Source organism: Uranotaenia lowii, chromosome 3 (assembly GCF_029784155.1).
Source record: "Uranotaenia lowii strain MFRU-FL chromosome 3, ASM2978415v1, whole genome shotgun sequence".
Taxonomy (NCBI): Eukaryota; Metazoa; Arthropoda; class Insecta; order Diptera; family Culicidae; genus Uranotaenia; species Uranotaenia lowii.
The window spans coordinates 136,043,539-136,071,093 of record NC_073693.1 but is presented as its reverse complement, the minus strand read 5'-3'; the positions used below and the strand labels follow the sequence as shown (position 1 = coordinate 136,071,093).

The 27,555-nt window shown below is 38.8% G+C and overlaps 2 protein-coding genes and 1 pseudogene across 2 annotated transcripts; all 3 read left to right on the top strand.

The window, feature by feature from the left end:
• The first annotated feature begins 3,218 nt into the window (after positions 1-3,218).
• LOC129756898 (alcohol dehydrogenase-like) lies at positions 3,219-11,250 on the top strand. The gene is made up of 5 exons (XM_055753946.1): positions 3,219-3,371; positions 3,507-3,734; positions 3,805-3,978; positions 4,040-4,197; positions 10,969-11,250. The coding sequence occupies exons 1-5, from the start codon at positions 3,279-3,281 to the stop codon at positions 11,087-11,089; spliced, it is 774 nt and encodes a 257-aa protein (XP_055609921.1). The 5' UTR covers positions 3,219-3,278; the 3' UTR covers positions 11,090-11,250.
• A 298-nt stretch (positions 11,251-11,548) lies between these two features.
• Positions 11,549-26,866, top strand: LOC129752646 (uncharacterized). The gene is made up of 12 exons (XM_055748418.1): positions 11,549-11,736; positions 11,805-12,041; positions 12,108-12,281; positions 12,349-12,509; positions 21,582-21,976; positions 22,027-22,174; positions 23,926-24,049; positions 25,792-25,893; positions 25,951-26,187; positions 26,252-26,425; positions 26,480-26,643; positions 26,725-26,866. Exons 1-12 carry the CDS (start codon positions 11,641-11,643, stop codon positions 26,843-26,845), a joined length of 2,133 nt encoding a protein of 710 aa, XP_055604393.1. The 5' UTR covers positions 11,549-11,640; the 3' UTR covers positions 26,846-26,866.
• Positions 21,411-22,292, top strand: LOC129756964 (60S ribosomal protein L8-like; annotated as a pseudogene).
• Positions 26,867-27,555: the final 689 nt, after the last annotated feature.

The window sequence follows — 27,555 nt, the reverse complement described above, 5'->3', positions numbered from 1 at the left end:
TTTTTTCCTCAGAAAAGATTTCGGGGCATTATAACTAATCATTTATTTTTTTTATTTATTTCTGAAGTCTGAAAGGAAAAGATTATTATTGTAGAATTTTTCTATTTAGTTCATATACACGAGTCATTTATTAGCTAGGACCTTTGACGGTCGCACGAAAAAAAATTGTCAAAGAACTTTAAAATTATCAATCTGAAGAATTAGTCACTGAGAAGTTTAAGCAGAGTTAGTTTCAAGTTTTGAACAGAATGCAAGATATACGACGTAATAAGGAAGCAGTTCAAATATTTACTGAGATAACTTGATTTAAACAAAAGCAACTTACAATATAATATTAGTTTTAAGTGAGTGCAAAAGTTGGGGGCTTCTCCCTTCTTAAATAAACTATGTGGGGCTAGACACTTCATGACAACATAGAGAAAATGCGATGAACTCGGAGTTCCGTTCATTTTTTTTTGTTCTATAGAAAAGATCTAATATATAAAGATGAGTTGGACTATATATGTTTGTTTGTTTGTATGCACCTTATACAAATCCACATAGCTGAACCGATCAGCCTGAAATTTGGTACAGAGATGAAGTTGAACCAGGGTAAGGTTTTAGTAATAGTTCTGAGCCCCTCCCACTTAAGAAAAGGGATCCTCCCATACAACGTTCTATTTTATTCCCACGAACCAAAAGTCATGGCACCCATTTTGGCAGCCGATTTTCGTTTCCTTTGGCGGGTTTTTTTTCATCATCATTATGGGCCGAGCATTAGCAACGACCATTCAAAGTTCACGTATACTGGAAAGCAAATCAAAGCTTGCTGATCTTTGAAAATTTGAAAGGGGGAATTTTGGCGGGTATTTTTATTCCTTCTTCTGTTCTAAGCACGTGGTACTGGTAGGAGATATTTGAATGCAATAATGAGCCTACATTTTGAATTGAAAAATACAACTAGCCTGTTAGAAATATATTGAATAGAATTGTAGTGATTTTCAAAGTGCTCCCTACCGCTGCTGGGGTGCTTTGAGAGTCTACATAAATATACAGTGAACTGAACAGTGAATTGACTTCTTCTGCTGAATGAAACGATTTTCATAAATTCAAACTATTGCCGAATTTTTAGAATCTCTTATAGAGAAAAAAAAAATAATAAGATTCAGAGTTATAAGTTGAAGGCCTCGATTTCAACGCTTAAAAAGCCGTCGGGGAATTTTATCGGGGGATATGAAAATTGATCGTGTATAATCTGGAAAAACTTTTGGTTCCGTTGGAAACAATCCATTACATTAAACTTTTATTAATTAAATCTGAGGTTTTCAGTTTTATGCAATTCTATTTCTTTGGCCAATTTATAACTTTTGAGTCAATTTGTTCAATTCTATCATCCAATTTAGATAAAACTTATAGTAGAACCGTTTAGTACTGCGAATTTAACCAAATTAACTTTAAAATTGATCACACTTCACAAGCATTAATGGGATGAATGTCCAAGAATAGTAACATTGATATGTAACTCACATATAAAATTAGAATGGTTACTTCGGTTCAGAGGTGGTTTGTTTTCAAAAACTTCAAATAACTAAATGTGGAACTTTCACATTTAAGACCAAGTACTCATAAAACAGTGTGAAATTAAAAAGCGAAAAGTACACAAATAGTTTAAAACATGCAATGTGAGTCTTCAACATGGTTTAACCAGATTCGGATGTTTGTTAAGAAATTTCAAAGTTGATAAAGGTCTAATATACCATTGTACAGGAAGATCATCCGTCTTGATATCCAAAAGAGATTTTTATTAGAGGTAGGATGGGAAAGATATCAAAACAATTTGATCATTTGAAGATAACAAATAAAAGTCCAAATCTTTTCAAGCTTCCTAAAAAATGGTGGATGAAAAAAATGTTTATCGTGATGAATAAGCTTCCCAGGAAATTATGTTGTATGCCTTTTAATTTAAAGCTCATACCTTTAAGTTTTTCTTTGAGGGTCTACAGAAACATACAGTGAACTGAACAGTGAACAATGAATTGACTTTTTAAGCTAAACAACTACTTGGACTGAGGGTTGAAAAACTTATGAACCGATTTTGATAAATTCCAGCTTTTAAGAGCCATTCATTTTCATATTTTTGGGATTAGAGAATAGAGAAGGGATAGAGAAAGAAAAAATTAGATTTAGATTCATCCTATTGGATAGCCTTCGAGGAATTCAAACGGGGGTTTAGAAAATTGATTGGGAAACTAAATCTAAAGGTTTTGAGTTTTATACAATTCAATTCCATTGGTCAATTTCTAACTTTTGAGTCATTTTTGGTCATCAATGTGACTTGACAACATTGATCATTTTTGACAATAATTAATGGGATTGTGTCCCCATTGTTGGACGTTGAAATATAACTCAAATTAAATCTATTTCGTAACATTATAATGGGAACTTCGGTTCAGAGATAGTTTGTTTTCGATAGCTTCAAGAAACTATTAGTGGACCTTTCAACATTTAAGAACAAATAAGCAGTGTTATTCTAAGAAGCACATATACAATTGAAAAAATGCAAAGTGAATTTTAACTTTGGTTCAACATGATTTGAAAGTTTTTTTTTAAGTTTCTAAGTATTTAAATAAAACTTGAATATAACATTGTACAGGGAGATCATCAAACTTGAAAAGTGGGATGATCTCCAAAATAGATTTTCATTAAATGGGGGATGTGAAAGTTAAAAAACAAATTAATCAGCTGAAGATGTCAGGTAAATGCTATTAAAGCATCTTTAGAAATGGTGGGTGAAAAAAATGTTTATTATGATAGGATGAACAAGCATTCAAGAGAAATAGTTTTAAATTTCTTTAAACACAAACCTCATAACTATAAGTTTTTCAAAACTTTGAACACGAGTAAAACAATAAATAATCTCAATCAAAACCTAAAAAAGAACAAAACAAAATTTCGAAAACTCCAACGACTCATTTTGATTTTTATTTTATGCGAACCCGAGCAAGGCCGGGTAAAATCAGCTAGTTATGAATAAAGCATGATTATAGATAAACACGGCTAACACTTGTTCGATTTCAACATCTTTATTAAGAGATTAAATATAGTCTGCCGAGTCAACCAGCTTTGATTCATCGAATTCAATTTACATTATACACTGTGAAAATAGTTACGATACAATATTTGATATGGATATTTCAAGGAGGAATGTTTAGTTCATCAGATCAGTACTGCTCAGATTGTCTATGGATTAACACCTTCACCTTACAAAACCTTAGAAAAGTTTAACCAGTTAGGTGAACATGGCATTGAGCGGAAAAACTGCGATCGTTACCGGAGGTGCCAAAGGAATCGGATTTGCCACAGCCGAGGAACTGTTGAAAAGTGGAGTTGAGGTAACTAAGTTCAAATTACTAAGCAAGAGCATAAAGTTCATTTTTGCTGTTTTGGAACTTATTTTTGTAGCTGATCTGTTAAAAAAATCGAAAAAAAAATCACGAGAATTGCTCATTGATGCTTTTCGTTTACAGTCAATTCTAATTTTGGACGTTGTGCAAAGGTTGGATTCCGTACGAGAAAACACTCTGAAGCTCATCAACCCGCAGGCATCAGTTCTTTATCGTCAATGTGATGTCACCAACAGGCGATCACTGGAAGACAACTTCCGGCAAAACTTGCTTGGATCGATTGATATTCTTGTCAATTGTGCGGGCATTGTTGATGAACATGATAGCGCCCGCACCATTGCAGTAAATTTGGTTATTATTTGAAAACCTTTCATAATAAATTAAAGTAAATTCAAAAAAAAAAAATATTTTTACATACTAGACCGGATTGATTGATTGCACTATGCTAGCCTTCGATGTGATGGGTAAGCACAAATCGGGCTCTGGAGGTACAGTTGTCAACATAGCTTCGATCGCCGGAATTGAGCCGATGGATATGATGGCAACATACAGCGCAACGAAGAGTGGTGTGATAGGCTTCACTAGAGCCATGGGGGTTAGTTAGACAACATCCATAAAGTTATAGTAGTTTCAATAAATTTTCGTTTCAATGCTAGAGTAAGGATGTATTCGAACACACCGGCATAAAAGTCGTTGCTATATGTCCTGGAGGTACCGACACGGAATTGCTTCATTCAAAATGCGAAAGACGAGTAACATTTCCTTGGATGGAAGCGAAACACATTGCTTTGATAAAACGATTGCCGTTACAAGAGTGAGTATGGAAATTACATAATATAATGAACGAATCTTTTACTTTGATACAATATTCGTGCATATCCAATGGGCTTCAATTCTTTTTTTCCAATGGAGTGTTCATTCAAAGTGCATATCATCTGCTCATTTCATTCAAATTCAATCACGGTGCATCTAGAAGGAAAATTTTGTTTTTGGAAATTTAGTATCGTTTAACACTAAAGGACCTAACGTGTGTTTTAGTTACACCACACCTGTGGGGACACTAAGGACCGTCAAGAGAAAATAGTGGGAACATCAGATCTAGCACCTTATCCCACTATGCACTAGTGAACTGCATATAAGAGAAGCGACGTCTGATCCCTCTTAAAATAAAAGATGTGGCAACATCGCCGAAATCTTGGGCAAAAAAATCCTAAGCACTGTTTTCTGGCTCAATGTCCAAGCTCTAAAGTGAACGCTTCTCTAATCCAACAAAACAACATTGAATTCGATGCCCGAAGGATCGCGATAAATGGTATGAATGACTTGAATTTCGTTAACAATCAGATAGTTTTCTAACTACGAAAGCAGTGGAAAATTTTTCACCTAATCATAAATTCATATGACGAGCTTTAAAATTATCTGTTTGAACTACACCAACAATCGCAATACGCTCCTTGGTTAAGTTTTCAATAAGAAAGGTAAAAGCGCTAAAAGCTCGGATCGATTGGAATCGATATTGACAGTTCTTTTGTATCGATTGGACTTTTTTATTTTGGGACGTCGCTTCTCTTACATGTAGGTTCACTACTATGCACAAAACTGATGCTCTCTCTTTAAACATAAATAACGGCGCCGGCCACGTCATAGTAAGGAGTGTATTCGAAAAAAAAAAACACTTTGTTCTGTTAATAACTGAAGTGAAGCATGAATGGAAAATAATGAAATTTTGAATGAAACTACTTACTAGTGTAATGTTCACATGTGCAAATTTTTGTGGCGTTCTGTTAAGTGGTTTTTGAGATATCTTCCAATACAGAAGGTTATTGAATAAAATGAATAAAATTGAGGAAAACCGCAGTGGGAGACTCAAAAACAGCTGGAAACTAACTATTCGACCTAAGTTCATATGGTAAATCGCTTAAGGAGTCTAGTTAATCTAACTTACTAGCAAAAAGGCCGGACCTAATTCTTGCAAGGTAAAAAGGCTACCCGCCGTAAAAATAAACAAAATACGGTGGTCAAATCGTGCGCAAAATATTGGACCCGACATCGGGGAGATATTTTGAAAAATTACGTTAGGACAGCAAAACGAAGTCTTTAGCGGGCACTTGGTAGGTTTCCAGCCAGAAACTTTTCATGGACAAGTCTCGCCTGGGCGTTCAGGTAATGAACAAGAAGAAGAAAAAGTGGGAAATATAATGTCTAGCACTGGAGGTGCCTTACGATCTGTGGAAGCTGAAAATCAGTCAGTGTTACATAACTATTGATACGATGAATAGCTAAATATAAAAAGGAGGTTGCCTCCAAATGCAACCTTTTTCCCTGAATAACATTTCCAAGGATCCTTCAAAGATGATACTATATTTGGTTGGATCTGGAATGGTGCAAATAATCGATAACAAAGGTTAAGTGTTTAACAGTCAAATATATTAGAATTCATTATAGATAGCGCTCGTGGCGCCCAAAACTTAAAGTCAATGAAGAACTTTATTTGCTGCTTTCTTCAAACCACTTGACAAAACGTCACAAAAAATTGCACATGTGAACATTGCATTACTAGGTAACTTCCCTGAAAATTTCATCAACTATTATTCATGCATTCAAAATTATTCACAAAACAAAGTGTCGCATTTTTTCGAATACACTCCTTAGTAAAAAGATAGGAAAATGTAAAAAGGGATAAAAGATCAATTTTATCCTTAGGACCGAGGTTATCTCTGTATCCTTGCAAAAAATATTGTAAGGTAAGTGAGGAAAGGATAAGATCAGGAGACACTTTTGGCTAGTGTTAAAAAAAGATGCCATGAATCTTTTCTTAAAAAACTATCATATGAATTAGAAAATTATTTCCTTTCAAAAACATAAGTGCTATTTGACGAAAATATGATAAAAAGTTGAACACACATGGAGCTCGTTATTGTCCAAATAACGAGTAAGAGGTTAGCATTTTTACTACTATACTATCGTACACCTTTTACACAATTTGTATTCAATTTCCATACGCCCTCATTTTTGTTTATGTTAATATTCATAAACAAAAAATGAGTTTATAAGATAACGGAAGTGGAACCTACCTACCTACCTAAGGGTCCGGCGCCGATTGACTGACGCATAGGGCTGAGATAAAAGATCTCCACTGCTGGCGATCCGGAGCCAGCGTCTTCACGTGCTGCCAAAGGTTCTCGTCAACTGTGCGGATTTCAGCGGCTAGACTTCGCCGCCACGAGCTTTTGGGCCTGCCTCTTCTTCGATGCCCATCTGGATTCCAGTCAAGCGCCTCTCTGCAAATCTCGTTTTCATCTCTTCGCAGCGTGTGCCCAATCCATCTCTACTTACGTTCCCGAATCTCGATTTCTAGCGCCTTTTGATGACACCGGCGATGAAGTTCAACGTTTGAGATCCAGATGCCAGGCCACCAAGCCCGGATGATGTTCCGCAGGCAGCGATTCACAAAAACTTGCGTCGTCACCGCATATGTGCACCAGTGTTCGGCATCGCTAACTGAAAAATTAGCGCCGCTAGTTAAATCGCTAACTCATTCAAAGTTAGCGATCGCTAATTCAATACGCTAAATGTGCCGAAAAAGTTATCGCTTTAAGCTTAAAGCGCTAATCGCTAATCGCTAACTGCTGAACAACATTTAAGCCGGAACAAATATTAAATTCTTCTTTTGTTACGCCCTTCCCCCCTTCGATTTTTTCAACTACCCAAGCGGGAGTAAATAAAGTTTCAAGAATTTCATTTGGTTTAATTTCGATAAATTGCTCGATTTTTTTTACAAGCAGCAAAACATAACTGTCTAAAAGGGGAATTGTATCATCTCTGTGTTCTACAGATAAAAAAATTCTGAATTATTGAACAATTACCAGAACAAAAAACAGAATGTGAAAGATGGAAGCTATGTTTTTTTTAAATTTTGATTAAAATTTTAATCGATTTATAGGTTTTGTGCAAAGTAGATGGTATGCAATTTCGTTGCAAACAATCTTTTGTGCAATTCTTTCTCTTTTTTGCATTATTATTACATTATCCTCATTTAAAATCTTTAATCTGTTTTCCCCTTTTTTAAACTAGCAATAAACTAGTAACAACTTAAAAAAGTCAATTAATGCTATGGTGATTTTATCTTATTTTTATTTGAACTGATCTGTATAATCTCTAAAAAACTGTATTGTGAAAAGTAAATATCTCAACCACTTTAAAATAAACGCTGATTAAGGGACGTTAAACATAGATTTATATTTTTTAACACCTTTTATTGTTATCTTCTTCTGTAAATGCTGCGTGCTAAAAGAGGGGAAAATGAAACTAAATACGCATTCCTCCAGTGAATCCAAAGAATGATGCCCAATGTCACCTCAACTTGATTAATGACAAAATATTCTTTCTGTCACTAATAGTTCGAGAGATTGATGCAAATATATGGGAGTTAGCGATCTTCAATTTGCGGAACAAAAAAATAGCGGATCTTTTTAATTCGCTAGATCAATCAAAACTTAGCGGCAAAATTAAACCGCTAACAAAAAGTTAGCGGACTAATTAGCGATTAGCGGATTAGCGTATTTGTGCCGAACACTGATGTGCACCAAGTTTCACACCCGTACAGCAATACGGATTTGACGTTTGAGTTGAAGATTCGGATCTTAGTTCGTAGAGAGATCTGGCGTAAGCGCCAGATGTTTCGGAGACTCGCAAACGCAAATCGGGCTTTTCTGATCCGGGTTTCGATGTCTTTCTTGGTACCACCATCAGGCGTAATCTGGCTACCAAGATACTGGAAGCACTCCACTGTCTCAACCTGTTGTCCAGCTACCACGAAATTGGAACGATTTTCTGTGTTGATTTCCATCGATTTGGTCTTTCCGACATTGATTTTGAGACCTGCTGCCTTGGAGCTTTCGGTGAGGTCGTCGAGTTTGCTCTGCATGACAGCAGTGGAACGTTCACTATATAAAAAGATTTATCACAGTTTTCTTGTAACCAGAGCATTCTTGATGAAATGTAATAAAAAAATGGTACTTAGCTTGGAAATTGAGCTTTTGGGTAAATTCAATACATCCAAGAATCTGAAGTGTCCAGTCCAGGGCATTCATGGAAATTGAAATAAATTCTGCTGCGAGCTTGATGTCATTGAGATGTCATTGGTGGGAAAACCTTTTCTTCAATACCGGCATTGAATACTTAGTACTTACATTCTTCTATGGTTGAACAGGAAACTTGGATAGCGCAAATTTCTTCAAGCGTTTTACCAATTTGATGATCTTTGTAACACAAGCTATTTCCACCTGGTATTTGATAGATTTTTCAAGTCTCGGATCAACTTCAATCCATTTTCCGCATGTTTGTTTACGCCCTGCCACACTACGGATTGCTTCGATCCTTACTAAGAGCAAGTTCACTGGTGTTGGGAAAAAGTGGTTGAAATTTGGACACGTTTAGCACATTTTGAAAATTTTGCCTACACAAACATTTTCAAGATCTGTCGGCTTCAAGTTACGGCACATACGGCTGAAATAAAAACAGTGCTGTAAAAAAATACAACGCCCATAGATCTTGAACACATTTTATCATGGTAAAATTTACTGAATGTGCTACAAGTGTCAAAATTTCTACCACTTTTTTCCCAACACGAGTGAACTTGCTCTAAGGAACTTTTTACCGATTTCTACAAATAAAAACTTTTTTATTAGGTTTCAGCATTTTGAACTGGATATCGAAATGTAGAGGTATTTTTTTTTTAAAGATATTTTAAATCACGGTATAAATAGGCAGGGTAGGCTAGTAGCCTACAGTAACACGAGTTAACAACTCGTTTGAATGTAAATAAGTGACGTCATTACTATCTTCGAATTGCGTGCCAGGCGCGCGGTTTTGCGCGCGTAAGATAATGCTGCATACACCGAGGATCACTAGATGGATAGTAATGACGACATTATCGGGAAGATATCACCTTATTATATTGTACACCGTGTTTTAAATGAAGAATTTAATTGCCGTTAGTTATGTTTGTTAACACTCAAAGGACCAACGGGAGTTTTGGTTACACCAAGGACCGTCGAGAAAATAAAAAAAGTGGGAACGCCAGATTTTGAGCCTTGTATCTCAGGAAATCCTGAACCGTTTTTTGCAAAGGTGTAAATTTGAATTACTTGAAGTCTCAAAACTTTTTCTTAGATCAAAATACTGCAACCGTAATTAGCATCGATGGTAGTCCACTATCAGACTATCGACCGTAACGTTTCGCAACCAAACCCCGGTTGTAACGAATGCGATGATAACAAACATCGATAGATCCGTTTCTGAGAGCTTATCTGAGCAATCACATACCTACCATCTTTTTGTTCGTTCGCACTGCAAGTTACCGCTTATGGGACGAATCACGCTTGGCCTACGAATGTGTGATGTTCGATGCAACTCTATTTGTATCTACCACTTCATAGTAGGGGAGGAGCGGGCTATATGCGCCTATTAAGCAGAACACTAATTTAATCGAATATCTCGTCGAATATGTGTACAAAAACTATATGCACGCGTGCAGGCATCTGTTTTCAATACAATGCAGTAATTCTTATGATAAAATTTTCTTCTGTTTCCAAGAAAACGATTTTATTGTGAGTGTTGTCTAAAATGCCGAACCTCAAACCGTGCGGGCTAAATGCGCCTTTTTATGTTTTGAACAAAATTTCTGTTTTTTGGACAATACTTCCTTATAATTTCATTGAAACTGCTAGAAAGTAGTAATTTCCGTACGACAAAGCTGAAGTTTCATAAAAATTTATGTTTATTATAATTTTGTGGAATAAAACAAAAGTTAGGGTTGCCATACTATGGGAGAGTTCATCCATGAGAAAAACTTTATCAAATCTGTCTTTAGATTTTCAATTCATTCTTAAGATATCATTCAGAGCTTAGATTTGAAGGTTCAGTGATAAAAATCATTTATTTATTCTATTTAACCTGTTATTTTAGGATGGAGGCATTTTTCAAACATGATGGGGGCATACAAAAACACTCTATTATTCCATTAAATAATCATTATTAAACGTCCACAAAAGCTGAAATATGTTTAATTTCTTAAGTTCATTTGAGTAAGAAACAAAAACCATCGTAGTTTTTGATTTAAACTTCTTTACGTATAATTTTTAAAAGTCGAAATATTACATCAAAATGTATCAAAACCTTGTATGATTTTTTAAATTTTTTTGAGTTTATAATTTCATAAAATTCTTTCTTGCCTTATGTTCTAAGCGTATCACTCTCAAAATGCATTGGTCAGATAAGCTGTCTAGTCAGCCATTTCGCCAAACAGCCGTAGGGTCATTTAACCCGATAGGCCCATTTAGGAAACCATTCCCCTAGTAGGCCCGTGCCGAACAAAAATTTGGTACGTGATGATAATGCTTCTAATAAATTCTACCCGCTCATTTTCAAAATCTTTCATTTCTTCTAACTTTCTATTCGTTTATAAAATTTCATAATCTTAAGATGTTCATACCAAAAAGGACATAATTTTTCACCGATAAGGCCGATACAATTAGGTAACATTGATAATACTTTCCAAACCTATATTTTATTTTTGTTTCAGACCTTCTGCTGTAGGTAGGGCTGTGATTCAAGCGGTTCTGACAGCTGAACCTGGATCTATTTGGGTTTGCAGTGAAGACAAGATAACGCCAATGGAATATGGGAAAAACAAGTACATCTAACAGCATAGTCCATATCTATATACATTTGTAATATTTTGAAGTATCATTCTTTTACAAACTTTTGGCTAGAGATTATTTAGGAAAGGTTTAATTAGGTTAAATTTTATTTGAACAGAATACCAATCTCAGTACTTAACTACTAACACTTTGAGGATTTCTCTCAAGAGCAAAAAACAACAAAAAATATTAAAAACTGTTATAATTTATGTACCTGGAACAAAAAGAAAAAAAATCACAAATTCTCGGTTTAAAACCCAACTGGGTTGATAATTTAAAAAAAAATGTCAACCTCCCGTCTTGTCCGATAACATATTGAACTTTCACATATTTTCGCTTATTTTGGCTAGTCCGGTCCAGAAATCCAGATAAGACAGTCCAATTAACGATAAGAAGCCCCCAAATGGTCAACCCCCCTGTAAGCAATCTATCTACTGATATTTTGTCACTTCATTATATCCTGTGTTTTTCATCGGAAAGAACGTCTATCGGAATTTAAATTCCATTTTCAAATATTTTAGATAGGTTATTTGAACCCCTGGACAGAACTCAGAATGGCGCAACTGAATGTAAAAGCTGCGGTCATTACCGGAGGTGCCCGCGGGATTGGGTTTTCTGTCGCTGAGGAGCTGCTCAAAAGTGGAGTTGAGGTATAGGAGAAGTGCATCTTGAATTATCTCAATTTGAATTTTTTCAGTATTCAAGTATTTATTTTTAGAAACTCCTCATTCTTGACATTGCCGGCAGCCTGGACGCCGGGAGGGAAAACACCCTGAAGGTGCTTAACCCCATGGCGTCGATATTCTACAGTCAATGCGATGTAACAGACAAATCGGCACTGGAAAAAGCGCTTCAGCAAGACGCAGTCCAATGGCTGGGGTCGATTGATGTTCTGGTGAATTGTGCGGGAGTTTTTGCCGAACATGATGTCGCTCGTACTGTTGCAGTGAATTTGGTCGGTGGAAATTTTTCTCTCCATCTATATTTATTTTACTGAAAGTATGGTTTTCTTCGTCTTTAGTCAGCATTGATCAACAGCACCATGATCGCTTTCGACGTGATGGGCAAACACAAATCGGGTTCTGGAGGATGCATTGTTAACATTGCATCGGTGGCCGGGCTAGAGCCCACCGATTTTTGTGCAATTTATAGTGCCACCAAATGCGGCGTCGTTGGCTTTACTCGGGCCATGGGAGTAAGTAGTTTTCATCCAGAAGTTCTCAAAATTATTATTTGAATTTACAATTATCATTTTCCAACAGAGTGAGACTAACTTCCAACATACTGGAATCAAAGTGGTGGTTATTTGCCCAGGGCCAACCAATACAATTATGATGAATACTGTAGATGAGCAGCCATGTTCAACGACGTATCCCTGGTTGAAGACGAAACAAGAATCAGTAGTCAAGCCGCCATATCAGGAGTGAGTATACCTAAGCATATGATAAAGGGTGATACGGTCAAAATTTGGTCAGGGGAAAACGCGTGTAAATCGGTGAAATCGTTTATTTAAAAAATCAAATTAAATTTCTTTTTCAAGTTTAGTTAGTATAAAATTCAGGAAAAATATTCAGTTAGGCTTCCGCTTTTCCAAATCCAAAGCCTTACGCTTAACCCCTGCCATCAGATTTTGTACAGCCACCTTGTCCACCTTCTTCGCCGCAGAAAGCCAGTTTGCCTTGAACTGCTGCTTGTCCTTAGCAGTTTTTTGGTCTTATTTAGGTTCCGCTTGACAATAGCCCAGTATTTCTCAATTGGGCGGAGCTCTGGCGTGTTGGGAGGGTTCTTGTCCTTGGGAACCACTTGCACGTTGTTGACGGCGTACCACTCCATGGCCTTTTTACCGTAATGGCAAGATGCCCAATCCGGCCAAAGCAGTACGAAACAACCGTGTCTCTTCAGGAAAGGTAGCAGACGTTTATTCAAACACTCTTTCACGTAAATTTCTTGGTTGACAGTTCTGGAAGCTTTGAAAATGCTGCTTTTCAAGCCACAGGTACAGATGGCTTGCCAAACCAGAAATTTCTTCGTGAACTTTGACAGTTTCATGTGCTTGAAAATATCTGCTACCTTTCCCCTTCCTTTTGCCGTATAAAACTCCTGTCCCGGAAGCTGCTTGTAGTCGGCTTTGACGTAGGTTTCGTCGTCTATTACACGCAGTCCAATTTCGTCTGCATCGTCGTGTACAGCCTCCGAGATCGCGCTTTGGCCGTCGTATTTTGTTTATTATCGCGGTTTGGAGTCACTACCTTCTTGTAAGTCGATAGTCCGGCTCGTTTTTTGGCTCGATGCACGGTTGTAGACGATACACCCAGCATATTTGCGGCATCTCGGAGAGAGTTGATATTGACCAAATTTTGACCGTATCACCCTTTATGTCAAAATTTTAGCAATATAATTTACCGAGGGACTGCACAGAAAAAAAATCTGAGCTTTACATTCATTTGATTTTATGTAAAATTCGGTCAAATGTGTTGTAAGTATCACTTGCTTTATCATAATTATCACTTTCAGGCCATCTATTGTTGGAAAAGCTGTGGTGCAAGCTGTTCTGAGTGCTGAATCCGGTTCGGTCTGGGTTGTCAATGACGGCAAATTAGCGTCTATTAAGTATGGTGCCAATGAATACTTATAAACATATTAAGAATGGAAAAAAGGGCCAGGTGTTGTTTTATTTTGTGGGTATTATTATAACCAAGGTAAAAATTCCCTGTCGTGCAATGCAATAACCGAACAATCTTATTAAGGACATGTCATAACTGCCAATCATGAGCAGAAAACGTGAATATTTCTAAGCCCTGAGGAAATTTTGCATATCTCTGTGCCAATCATTGCTATCTTAATAATAAACGAACACATATGTACCTACATATAAGATGACGGCTAAAATCTTACAAAAGCTAAAACCACCAGCCCACAGATAGAGTACTATGAATGCCGTGACCGAGACACGATCTCAAGACCTCTGATTTAGAAGACTTATAAACTATCCTCTAGGCCATGGTCGCCGGCCAAATCTGCATATGTAAACAACCTGCACAGAAATGCACTGCTGCAAAATGTGCTATTTCAAGAACCATGATTGGCTTTTCCCGAGCGAAAAATTCGAATGTAATTTGTAATTTGTTACTTGCTAACTTAAACGCAGCCCATCAGTTACAATGAACTATTAATTAAGGTTAAGAAAACACTTGCATTAAAAAAAACTTTTGGAATGTTAATAGAATATAGGTAAGTTTCTCTCTAGTTGGCTCGGTTCAGTGCGGTCGGTCGTTTCTTTCTCGCTGCAGGTGATTTAGGAGATAGACAGGCAGCCCTTGATCATAGCCCTGACGCATAAAGCAGCAAATGAGTCTTCGATAATTCTTCAGAAGCTCGCAGCCAAGTATTAGTCTTCTGGTGGTCTCGGTAGTCTCCCTACGTTTTAGATTGAAGACAAATCTAGCTGCAGATTTGAAACACCTGAGCAGCTGGCCCTTGCATGCTGCTGATAGACCTGGGAAGTAAACTACATCACAGTATAAAAAGATGGGAACAATAACAGATTGGACCAATTTCAGACGAATTGGGAGTTGGAGAACTGATTGAAATTTACGGAATGTTCTGTGAGAAAGAAAAACCTTAGATGAAACGCTATTGACATGGTCGGTCCAATCCAGATTTTGATCCATTATATGACCCAAGTTTTTCACCTATTTTATCAGAGGGATGGTGTGATTACAGATTACAATATTAGTGTCTGGATTTACAGTATCTCTCTTGGTGAAAACAATTCGCTTGGGTTTTAGTGGGGTTGGGCGATAGAAAATTATTTCTACTCCATAGCTCTATTCCCGCCAGATCTACATTGATTGATCGCACAAGCTGATCTATTTCAGTTATTGGCCCATTGATGTAAATTTTTCAGGTCATCTGCATAGAGCTGATAACTGCATTTTAAGATTGAGGGGAGACTATTGACGTATAAGCTAAAAAGCAGGGCACTTAAGCACGAACCTTGAGGTGTTCCATCTGCTAGAGGTTGTTCAGTTGATACCTTATTAGAAAAACGCACTACCTGACACAGATGCGTGAGGAAAGATGATATGAGGTTGCAGGCAGGTGACGAAAAACAAACTCGGATATTAACTTCCTTGACAGCAAATTATGGTTGACACAGTTGAAAGCCAAGGAAAAGTCAACAAGCACCATTACCGTGCCATGGGACACTTTAGCTAGAGCAGTTGTCGTTGAGTAACCTCTACGATAGCCAGCTTGATGCTCAGCTAGAAGAGGAGGAGCGTGTTGATTCAGATGCTCAGTTATTTGTGCAAGTAGAACTTTTTCAAGCAGTTTTGACATAGCTGGCAGTACACTTATTTGTCTGAAGTCTTTGGCAGCAATCGGATTATTTATTTATTGGCTGGTAGATCGACAGAAAAACACCTATCTGCATAACGTTTTTTCGCTTGGGATATTAGGGTTCTTGCTCTGTCACGAATACGAGTGTAATCAATCCACTGGGGATCTCCTTTAAACCGTTTGGGGTTACGGACGTAAAGGGAATACGCTAAATCCCTGAGCGCAATTGTACGCTCTATCTCGTTCGTGATCCAAGTAGTACGTTTATCGCGGACTGTTATCGTTTTTTCAGGAGCATGAGTATCTAGAAGAAACTTCAACTTTAATGTAATGAATGAAGCTTTGTGATCGATATCATTAGTATCGAAAAAAGGTGTTAGGTCGAGTCTTTGATAGTCCATATGTAGTTGAGTCGTATAAATCCTTGCTAAACTGCGTGCTTTAACTCTTTGTGGATATGATTTAGGTACTCTCACATCGGATATCAAATAAATAATTTCATGATCAGAAATAGAGTTTGCATTAGCAGTTTTAGCTTTAGTTATATGCTGAGGTGAATCAGTGATCATGAGATCGATAGTGGTGGCGCAGTGTTCAGTTATTCTAGTAGGAGATGTGGGTAAGACCGTTAGATCAAATGTTGTATGAATACTGTTAAGAGCGTGTAGATTGATAGAAGGTAGGTTCGATGATACATTGATATTGAAATCTCCTAATAAGTAGACTCTATCGAAATTGAATGCTTGCAGATCTGTTAAAAACTTTTCGTAGTGCTGGGCAAAAAGCGGATTAGATCCACATGGATTATAAATGATAGCCACACAGATGTTCAAAGAATTTAGTTTTGTTCTTTGAACATCAGTGTGGCTGTCATTTATAATCCATGTCGTATAATCCATAATCGTATGTGTTACATGGAAGAATGAGTCAATCATTCTCGTAGACCGTTCCTCCATGAAGCCAGTCTTATGACTTCCCACGAATCTGTCTGCTTGTGGCGTTAGCCGGCGGAGAAGGATTCGGGACAACACTTTGTAGGCGGCATTGAGGACAGTGATCACTCGGTAGGCTCTTCTTTTGATGCGTTCAGCTACGATGCCATCCTTCCCAGCCCACTTGTTGCTATTGAGCTGGTGAATGGCTTCCGTAACTTCACTCATCGTTGGGAGTGGTTTCACCTCATCATTGGCTACGCCGGCGATGTATCTTTCCCCACCGTCTTGATCTCCTGCATGTGCGCTGTTCAGGAGTTCATGGAAGTTCTGCATCTACCTTTTGATCACCTCACGATTGTCCGTCAGGAAGCCCCCGTCCTTATCTCGGCACATTTCGGCTTGCGGCACGAAGCCTTTGTGGGATGCGTTGAGTTTCTGATAGAACTTTCGTGTTTCTTGGGAACGATGCAGTTGCTCCAGCTCCTCGAGCTCCTCCTCCTCCTGGCGGCGCACATTTGACAACTGATATATCAGATCCGCAATCAACAATAAATGATAATTGCACATCGGACATATCAACCATCAGTTGGACGTAATTGGTGGCAGACACATTTATTGTATATGCTGCCCCAGCTGTACCCCTAAAGGGTGGATATTTCCATTTGTTGACTGTAGAATATGTTGTTGCTGTGGCATTTGAATGTGTGGATGCAACGGCATTTGAATTGCCTGGTGCGCTGGCGGCTGATATTGTGCACCGCCTTGGTGTGCTAAAAACATATTCGGTGGATACCGTCCACGCTGAGTCCAATTGCCTCTTTGATTCGAGAAATTACCTCGATGAGACCAATGACCCCTCTGGTTTGAAAAATTTCCACGATTATGGGGCGAGTTTTGGTACCTAACGTGTCGATCATGTTGGTAAAAGTTTGAATAATTACCACGTCCTCTGTGGTTTGTTCCACGCCCTCTTGGGTGGCTTACTCGACCTGTTAAAATTTGAGCATTTGTAGCAGGTGAATTGTTGTTACTGGTGATTTCATTATTTTCCATCACCTTTTGAATTGCGTCATTAATTTTGTTGAAGGTCCCAGCCTTCAAAATAAGTTTTGTGTCGGTATTCTTGCTACCGCTTATTAGAGCCTCGACTCCTTTTTTGGTTGCCATCGTGTTGGCTCTGTTTGCTGGGATTTCTTCCCTTACATAGCATGATTTAAGTTGTGTTGTTAAAGTTTCAACTTCGTTACAAAAAGTTTGAATTGAATCTTTTTGTCTGGTTGCTTTTAGCTTGGCCAGAACATTGTCCGAAGTAATTTTTGACTCGCAGTGTTGTTTTACTGCGTCTATGATGCCTTGTAAATCATCGGCTCCTGCAATTACTTGCCGGGCTACGCCTGTTAGCCGTGATTTTATGAGCTTCACTACGGTAACTTGAGCTGTTTGTATTTGTGCGGCCGTGGCTGCAGCAAAATCACTTTGTACCGTGTCATTGAATAAATTTACGGAGTCAATGAAAGCATCCAAATGCTGTGGTGCGCCATCATACATTTGAATCAGCGTCGTACCCAATTTTACGTCTACCTTTGGGTTTGCCATGTTTCTTTTATGTAACTGTAAAAATGATAACGACACTTTTGCTAAGGTCTTAAATGAAATCAGATGATTTCGATCAAGCTTTGAATCTATTAAAGTTTTTATTTCGCCGTACAGTAACCTTGCCGACTTTATAAAAAAAATCTGTTTGGTTCCCCCAAAGAGATCTATTAAATCTAATATTTCGTTGTAATAGATTCTACTTTGGTTTAGTTTGTTCAATAACGTTGCTCTCCTGTATCTTCGATTAGGATTTTTCTTAAGGTTAACTAAGATTTTCGACAAATCTGCCAGTAGTGAATCTACTTGGTCCATAAATTAATATTATTATTTAATTCTGTTTTCTGCTGTCATTTTTGTTACACTATTATGATTTTTTCTTACTTACAGTTTTCTATAACATTGTCCTACCTCACGTTTGTCGGTTTTGTTGTTGGTTTTGTTGTTAGCCGCTGGCATACTAACTGCGCTTTTGCTCTACTCAGGTTTCCGGTTACTGTGGTGGCTGTCGGTGGGGACGCTCCATGTTGCCGGTTATCCCTTTGTTGGGGCCGCTCCGAGTTGCCGGTTGACCCTTCGGTGGGGACGCTCCTAGTTGCCGGTTATCCCTTTGTTGGGGCCGCTCCAAGTTGCCGGTTGACCCTTCGGTGGGGACGCTCCTAGTTGCCGGTTATCCCTTTGGTGGAGCGTTACTAGCTCTGTCACTCGTGTACACTTTACTCTTTTGATATTTCAGCTACTGCCACACTGTTCATTTTAGCACTGTTTTTTTTTTTTTTTTTTTGTTTGTCCCTTTTTTTTTCTCTGGACTTTGCCTTTCTTGTTAGACTTTGTCTAGATCTGCCATTGCTTTTACACTTAGGATCGTTTTTTTCTGCACTCTTTTGTGCCAAATTTTGTAAATTACAAACACTAGCTGGATTGTAACTAGCACTAAGATGATGTTCAGTTTGAGCGCATGATCTTCGTGAAAATCGCTATGGGTTTCTTGATTGTTTATAATGGTGAGATCTTTATCTCCCGACACTGATGCACTAGGTTTTGATGCACCTGTTCCCATTATTAGTCGCTGTTCGCACACTGATGCACACTTTACACTAGATCACAAATTTCTAACACCTGGACTTGGTTTTTTTTTTTTTTGACACTTGGCTCTTGTCACGGTATTGCCATGATACGATTTTACTCCGTTGAAGGTTGGATTCAGATTGATTTTTTATTGTTCGATAAGTTCTTGACAAGGTTCCTACTGGAGACGCCTGAAGCACCGTTCTATGTAAAAGCCATGTACACGATCACCAATCCGTGATCGATGTACATGCGAAAGAGACAAAGACAGAAACCTCGAAAAGCTATGACTGCACACATGGTAACAGCGAGGTTCAGTAAATTTGAAATGCGACACTTTCGTTCGTCGCAGTAAATGCTGATGCTGAATTTTGTGCAGGCATTGAACTGAAGGTTCAATGCCGGTTAGTAATAAATTTCTCAGCATGTTCTCACTGGTGTGGTCTGCTGAGGATGTAAGAATTGGAAGGCATGAAAATGACATGTGAAATCCACATGTCACATTTTTCTCCTGGAAAATTTGGACTCGCTGCCTCTTCCGCTGTCGGTGATTTTGCACATTTTGACGGGTGCTTCTTTGCACTACTGTCGCCCGGGCGGCAATTCTGTTCGTCCATCACCCTCCTACACTCCTCGTCGCCGATGACGTTCTCTGCAACGCTGATGATGGCTGTCTTGATGGTGTCCTAACACAAAGAGGTACCAACAGACAAATTTCCCGATGTCGTACTCGATCCTGGTGTCCGGGAGGGAGGTCCGGTGTGATCTGCTGGTCAGCCAGGACTTCCATTGATTCTATTCGCGAAAACCTACGCCGGTGGAATTCACCTAACAAATTGAAGGGCGTCCGCAACCTAAAGGAAAACAAAATATTTACAATATATAAAAATAAAACAAATTTTACAATCCTACCCGTCGCCGTCTTTATTTTGCATCGTTGCATCGTTGATCTTTTTTTATTGCTTTTCAACTAGTTTATACCCGAGGAATGCCTTCCGCACAAGTACAGGAGTTTGAGACCGATTGAAGTTGCAGCCACTTTCCCATTCCTTCCTTCAAAATTTTAGAAAATGTAAATGAATTTTGTCATCTGTGATGTACAAAATGATACAAAAAGACGACGACATGACTTGATATTGAATATTTTCATAATATCAACGTGCCAACTGTTGCCTGGGATATTTAAACACTGACAGTAGTGACGTATGCTTTGTTTATGTTTTCATGGTGATCTGCGCCACCTTAGTAAAAATTTATACAGGTTTATCCTAACAGTCCTCGAGAGGGGCTTCGTCGAGCACGCCCCCTAAGGGCAGCACTTCTTCGAGCGTTTGCGAGTAGTCTGCCGCGACCTCAGGTTGCTTCAGTCGTGCGATATTCAACCCATCAAATTCGGACAAATCCAGCTAAAATTCAGGAATTTCTTATGAAAATGGATGAGAAAAGGTGAAATACAAACGTCTCTTTCTTAAACTCATCTTTAAACATCATTGCAATAGAGGTTTAAACTATTTTGAAGGCGACTGCTAAAATGAAAAACTCCTCAGGAACAGAAGGAATACTCACATTTCTGAAACGCTTTATGCCTCATTTATTGTCTCCGATTAAACGAATACTTCAATCTTCGCTTGACAGAACCGTTTACCCTTCGCTGTGGAAGGATGCTTATATGTTTCCTGTTCACAAAAAGGTGACAAAAGGGATATAAATAATTACAGAGGAATATCCGTCTTATGCGCAATTGCAAAATTGTTCGAACTGGAAATCCTGCACCTTATTTTTTTTATTTTGCAAGGAGTATTTTTCCAATGACCAACATTGCTATTGCAAAACTTTAACGTCTTGGGATCTGCAGTTATTTACTGAACTGGTTCCGAAGCTACCTGATCGGAAGAAAACTGACCGTTAGAACTGAGAATTCGTATTCCAGACAATTCCCTGCTATTTCTGGGGTCCACAAGGGAGCCATCTAGGACCGATTGTGTTCCTCATTTATTTTAATAACGCTCTTTTATTGCATGACGGACCGAAAATCGCCTACGCTGATGATCTGAAATTGTTCAAGGCAATGAAAGGCCCCGAAGACACTGCTTCACTACAAAGAAAATTCAAGCTTTTCGCTACCTGTTGCGACAACAACTGCCTTTCACGCAAACGGCATCCTATTTCCGCCGATTATTTCCTTTCGGACCGCTTAATTGCTCCTGTGAACCACTTTAAGGATTTAGGCAAACATATTATAATCAACATTGGTAACTCTCAGCATGCTTCATATAGTCCAGCAAGGACATGCATTTCAGCATCACCTTCAGGAGAAAGTTCTTACTAAACGAGTCAAGTTGGCGTGTTTCGTCGAAAAATTTCTTGATTTGTTTTTTACCAGTCATTCTTTTTGTCAACAAAGTTTGCATCGTTTGATTTGTTATTTTATTTTCCTCTAATAGAACATTAATTGTGCTCATAAAAAAATGCTCTTGTTTTAGAAGGTAAGCATTTAATATCATGAATATTTCCTACATTAGTTATGACAATTTGAAAACAAATCATCCACGATCCAGGCCGTGGCGCTCCGTTGGCCGTCGTCCACTTCGGACCCGTACAAGTTCAAGGTCCATAAGCAGCTGTTTATCGCCGCCGAGGGTATGTACACCGGTCAGTTTGTGTACTGTGCGCGCCCAGCTCCCGATCGGTCTGATGCCCGAAGGTACCATCGTGTGCAACCTGGAGAAGAAGACCGACGATCGGGGCAAGCTGACCCGTACCTCCGGCAACTATGCCTCGGTCATTGCCCACAATCCGGATACCAAGCGTACCCGTGTGAAGGTGCCGTCCGGCGCCAAGAAGGTTCTACCTTCGAACAACCCAGCCATGGTCGGTATCGTTGCCGGTGGTGGTCGTATCGATAAGCCCATCGTTAAGGCCGGTCGTGCCTACCACAAGTACAAGGCCAAGCGTAACTGCTGGCCGAAGGTGCGTGGTGTGGCTATGAACCCCGTTGAGCAGGTGGTGGTAACCATCAGCACATCGGTAAGGCCTCGACCGTCAAGCAAGGAACTCTTCCAGGTCGCAAGGTCGGTCTTATTGTTGCCCGTCGTACCGGCCGTATTCGAGGTGGCAAGGGAGTCGAGAAGTTCAAGGAGAAGGAGAAGAAGTAAACTACGAGGGGGTGACAGTTTGCTGCATCCTGATTTGCTTTTATTTTATGTACTGATAAGCCTAATTAGGATCCGGAACGTCGTAATCTGCTGCTGGTTTGTGTGTAGATTCACTTATACGCGGGATAGGCGCGAGTTGGAGGGAGCTGTAGCGCTAAGAAATCATTGGAAATATACTGAGATAATTCAAAAAAAAACTGTCTGTGGTAAACACCTTAAGCATATGGACTGCAACTCCCAAACAGTGGAAAAGTGCTCAACATACGCAAAAAAAATGCATTCCCGTAGCATTAACGAACGTTGGCCTTTTTTTTAATAAGTAAATGAAAATAAATTGTTTCGAATTATACATTAATTTCATCAAGGTCCGCAAATCCCTCTGTGTGTACCTTTTATAAAAAATTTCAGAACATCAAAGTTGGTTTGAGAGTTTTTGAATGTGGCTATTTTTTAGTAACAAGGAATAATAACGAAGAAGCTAAAAAATGATTTTTGACCACTATTCAAAACGAAGGAAATCTGGTAAATAGTTAAAAATTGATTGCAAATTTAAAAAATTATACAAATTTTGATGTTTTCGGAGAGAAAATAAATAAAACTTTAGTTTCAATTTTGATTTTTTAATACAACGACCGGTTAAATGATTTTTAGGCGCTCCGTAGAGCTCCTTCTAAATATGAATATTGAATGGGAAATGATCTACCTCTACCGGAATTCTTTTCACAGCTATCATCCAGTTTTTACATCCGAGACACAGAGGATCCCAGAGTATCGGGAATCCAGTATTGATTTATTTTTGTCAAACACCAGGGAACATAGATCGGGCCCTCCGAGAAAAATATTTCGATGTTTTGGAAACCTAGAAGATCAACCTGACAATAAATTGCAGCCAAGGTATCAAAAACTTACCTAATACTTGTTCTAAAACAATATTGTTGAAAACTCAAAACAACGCACGTTAATGTCGTAGAACAATTTGCTTAACAACGACGGTATGGTTACTGTGAAATATTTTAACCTATTTGTTTTTATAAACAGCCAATGGCAACTTCGGTTATTTTTGTGAGTGTTTCCATGTTTAGTAAGAACTTTCGTCACATGAAGGCGCGCATGTTGTGTCTCCAAGTTTTTTGGGGAGTGAGGTATATTGATTATTATTATATTTGATTTAGGTGTGAATCTTGATAAAAAAAACTTGACTTCAAGACACATACAAACTATATAGAGAGGATAAAGCCTCTACTGCCGCCTCGTTCGCTCCATCCTGGAATATGCATCGGTAGTTTGGAGCCCCTTCTATCAGAATGGCGCTGATCGGACCGAAGCATTACAACGACGGTTCATGCGGTTTGCTTTGCTCTTCGCCATTTGAACTGGTCTGACCCTTTCCACCTTTCAAGCTACGAGAAACGCTGTGGCCTCATTGGCCTAGATACGCCCGTCGAGCAGTCACACGGGCCTTATTTGTCTCCGATATCTTGACATCGAAAATCTACTGTCCTTTGTTTTTGGAGTCAATCAATCTTAGTGTTCGACCTCAAGGATATAACCTAGTGGGTTGGTTAGCCTGCCCAGCACCAATGAGAACCCCCATCTACAAGCCTCAGGGCTGGCTATCCGCGTTCTAGCTTGCACAAGAAAACACAATGCTTCGCAAAAACGAACTTTCCCGTTTATTGTGATAAATTGTTCACTAGTTTGTCGACAAATGGTTTCTCTCCCCGCACTTTCAATCAGACACTTTCAGGGACAAGATTATTTCAGGGATTTTCAGTCCTACCTTGGTTGAAACTGCGAGAGGGACACCTTGGGTAGCTGACTCCGCACTTCCTCGCTTCCGCTCTTCTTTCCAGGCTGCACAGCGGCGCGGGGTAAGTTGTTCGGGCGGTCTTCAGTGCTTCTCCTACCCGGACGTTCCGCAACCTTCGGACCACACGGCGTTAACGGCTGCCTGGATGTGGTGAATATCGTATCCGGTCGCGACGAGGCCTACCGGGGCTTGCCCTATGTAGCGGTAGGTTTGCCTCCGGATTCGTAGCTCGCGCCTCACGTCCTCCAATCTCCACGAACCAATCGGTAAAACAAAAAGGGGTCCTGTTGGCGCAATGGGACAAAATAAGAGCGGATTAGATTTTTATTCCGGAGGGCCTGTCCATGGTTCTATGGATTCCGGGGCAGCGATCACTTCTCACCTGGTTACAATGTGCTATGTCACTACGTATGCACTTATGCGAACTCAGTACCGTATCGTTTGGCTGTTCTTTGAGGAGTGATCGCATTAGCTGTCAGCCATTGCCCCGGATCCATTGACTTTCGGCTCCATCCTGGAATTCCGCCCCATTGCGCCTTTTTTCGAAGCCTGCCTATGGCTGCCCATCTGTGCGTTTTGATCAGCGCCCTCTGTTGGCCAAGGCATTATTATTGCATTATTTGTTGATGGCGTCGGTGGTGTAAGGTACGGTCCGCCTCCACTCCACACAGCGCTTCCTGTGCACATTTATAACTGCTACGTTGATTCTCACTGATCTTGGGCTTCTCACACAACGCACTGGTTACAAGGACTACGGAACCGGAATTTACAGCTCTACACTCCACTTCGTCAAAACAACTACGAGGCAATAATGCATTGATCGGCGAGATCAGAGCGTTCAACCGTTACTCTGAACACTTTGATTATGATTCATCGAAGGATTCGTTTAAAAGAAAAAAATAGTAGCGTTTTGATCAAGGTACCGAGTATGTGTAATCCTTTTTTCATAATTTTAAATAGTTTGTTTTGTATCCAATTAGTCATTAGGAGTAACATGTGATCCGTAGATTTGTTACCGAACAAACAAATAAACAAGCAAACAAAACCAAATTTATTTTCAATCGAGGCACATCAGTGGCATTTAAATTTAATTTTACATATTTGAAACATGTTTGAAGTTTATTTTGATGAAACTAGCAAAAAAAAATGTTATTTTGTCATGCAAAAATCTATTTGAGTTTTTGGTTTGGATTCTACATATACTGTGGATAAATCCGGGCAAAATTCGGGCTTTTTTCTTAGAAATCCGGGCAACCGGGCCCGAATTTGCCTTAAAAAACCAGGCAATCCCGGATAAAACGGGACAATCTGGAATGATTAACCTAACAACACAAGCCCAACTCTCAGTGGTTTGAATATATCTAACCCAGGTGGCGCATCTCTAGGATACTTGGGAACTTTTTTATTTTTTAGTTTATGAGTTCACAGGATTGTTGAATGAATTGTATTGAGGATGGAAATTACATCAGAAAATCCACGACCGTTTACTTTATCAAAATCTTCACTACAATATTAAAATGTTTATGAAGAAGGAAATTCGGGAAAATATCTTCTAAGCCGTGTAAAATAATTAATTTAAGAGATAGAAATTTATTTCTAAATCGAACAAAATATCAAAGTCATCTCGCATCTTGCATCTAAGAGATGTTTGTTTTTCTTATCAGGCGTCGTATGCACATCACTCGAAAGGGTAGGTATATAGCTGAGCGCCGAAGTTTGCATTCAATTCTATCCGTCGATCAAATCAATCAGTATTGTGTCGGTAGTTGATTCTGTAGTTTGCATCCGCATTCATTGTTTTAGCAGCGAAGTATGTCTTTGGTGGGAAAAACAGCCGTCATAACCGGTGGAGCGAGTGGTATCGGATTCGCTGCAGCCGAGGAACTAATCAAGAGTGGAGTTGAGGTACATAAGTTATTGTGTTTTACGTCATAGATTGTCTCAGCTAAAACTTGATTCCAGAAAATCCTAATCCTGGACATTGGGCAAAGTTTGGATTCCCGAAAAGAAGGTGCCCTAAAGGCTCACAACAAAAAAGCCTCAATTTTCTACGCGCAATGTGATGTTACCGATAAGACCGTTCTGGAAAAACGTCTTCGCCAGGATGCTCTCAAATTGCTTGGCTCCATCGATATACTCGTAAATTCGGCCGGAATTTTCGCAGAAAACAATCCGACCCGTACGGTTGCTGTGAATTTTGTAACTATTTGAAACTTTAAAATCTTTTATAGGATATCATAAGATGCTCGCTTCTCAATTTCAGATGGGACTTATTGATTGCACCCTGATAGCGATCGATTTAATGGGTAAGCATAAATCGGGATCCGGTGGAGCCGTCGTCAACATTTCTTCGGTGGCCGGAATTGAACCTGCTGATTTTGGCGCCGTTTACAGTGCTACTAAGTATGGAATAGTTGGTTTTACTCGTGCTTTAGGGGTAATGTATTCTGAATTTTCAAATGTTTTTTTTTAACTGGAGTCATTTCCATAGAGCAAAGACGTCTTTGAACGTACCGGTGTCAAGATAGTGGCGATATGTCCAGGATCAACCGACACAGGCTTGTTTGATGAATTCAAACAGGAATCATTTTCGGTCACCTTCCCTTGGCTAAAGGCGAAACAAATGGCAGTAATGGATCAAACCTTTCTGCAACCGTGAGTGAATTCTTAAGTATTACTCATAATGGAAAATTTATTGTATTTGGTTGATCTTTAATGATCTGCTTTATTTTACAGAGCCAGTGCTGTTGGAAAAGGTGTTGTCCAATTAGTGAATGGTGCTGAATCCGGATCTGTGTGGATTTCCAAAGACAATAAAATATTGGCTGTGAACTTTGTACCAAATGAACATTTGTGAATAAATTTTCCTACAATTCCTTATTTTTTGCATTTTTTGCATATGAGTATTCTGAACATAGTTCTACAATTTATGAAGACAGTATACACAGATTTGCTTCATAAAAAAATCAATTTCACACAGATTTTATAGGTTATATTTGTCATTTTCGAAAAAGGAATTACACAACAGAATGAAGAGAATTCAGACCCACCGAGAAACTTATTCAGCGCACATTTCAAGAATAGAACGAGAAATGAAATCCAACCCAAAGCGACTTTTGGGTTTTGTGGAGCCGAAACGATCTAGCATTTCGATTAATGAGACAAGTGAACAATATTAACTGTCACAACCAGCGGAGTGAAGCACCTTTCATAGCATATACCTACCTTGTTTCATTCCGTTAGATAGGCTTAGGTTTTAAATTAATCATAGCAATCGGTGTCATATTTAAATCACAAATCTGTGAGGAAGAATCATTGCAAGTCGAAAAGCGTATAGCGTGTGGGTAAAATTACAAATTAAAACCAATTTCCATTAATGTTAATTCATTTGAAAGTTTACATAAAATGTAGTTAGCGTAGCTACAGACAGTGCCAGAAACTCTAAATTATTGGAGTGCGAGCATACAAGGAGATTGAGAAACTAAACGTAAGTTACTTATTTAAACTACTACCTAAAAATCATTAAGGGAATTTATTAACCCTTAATGCATGACTTTTTTCAAATGA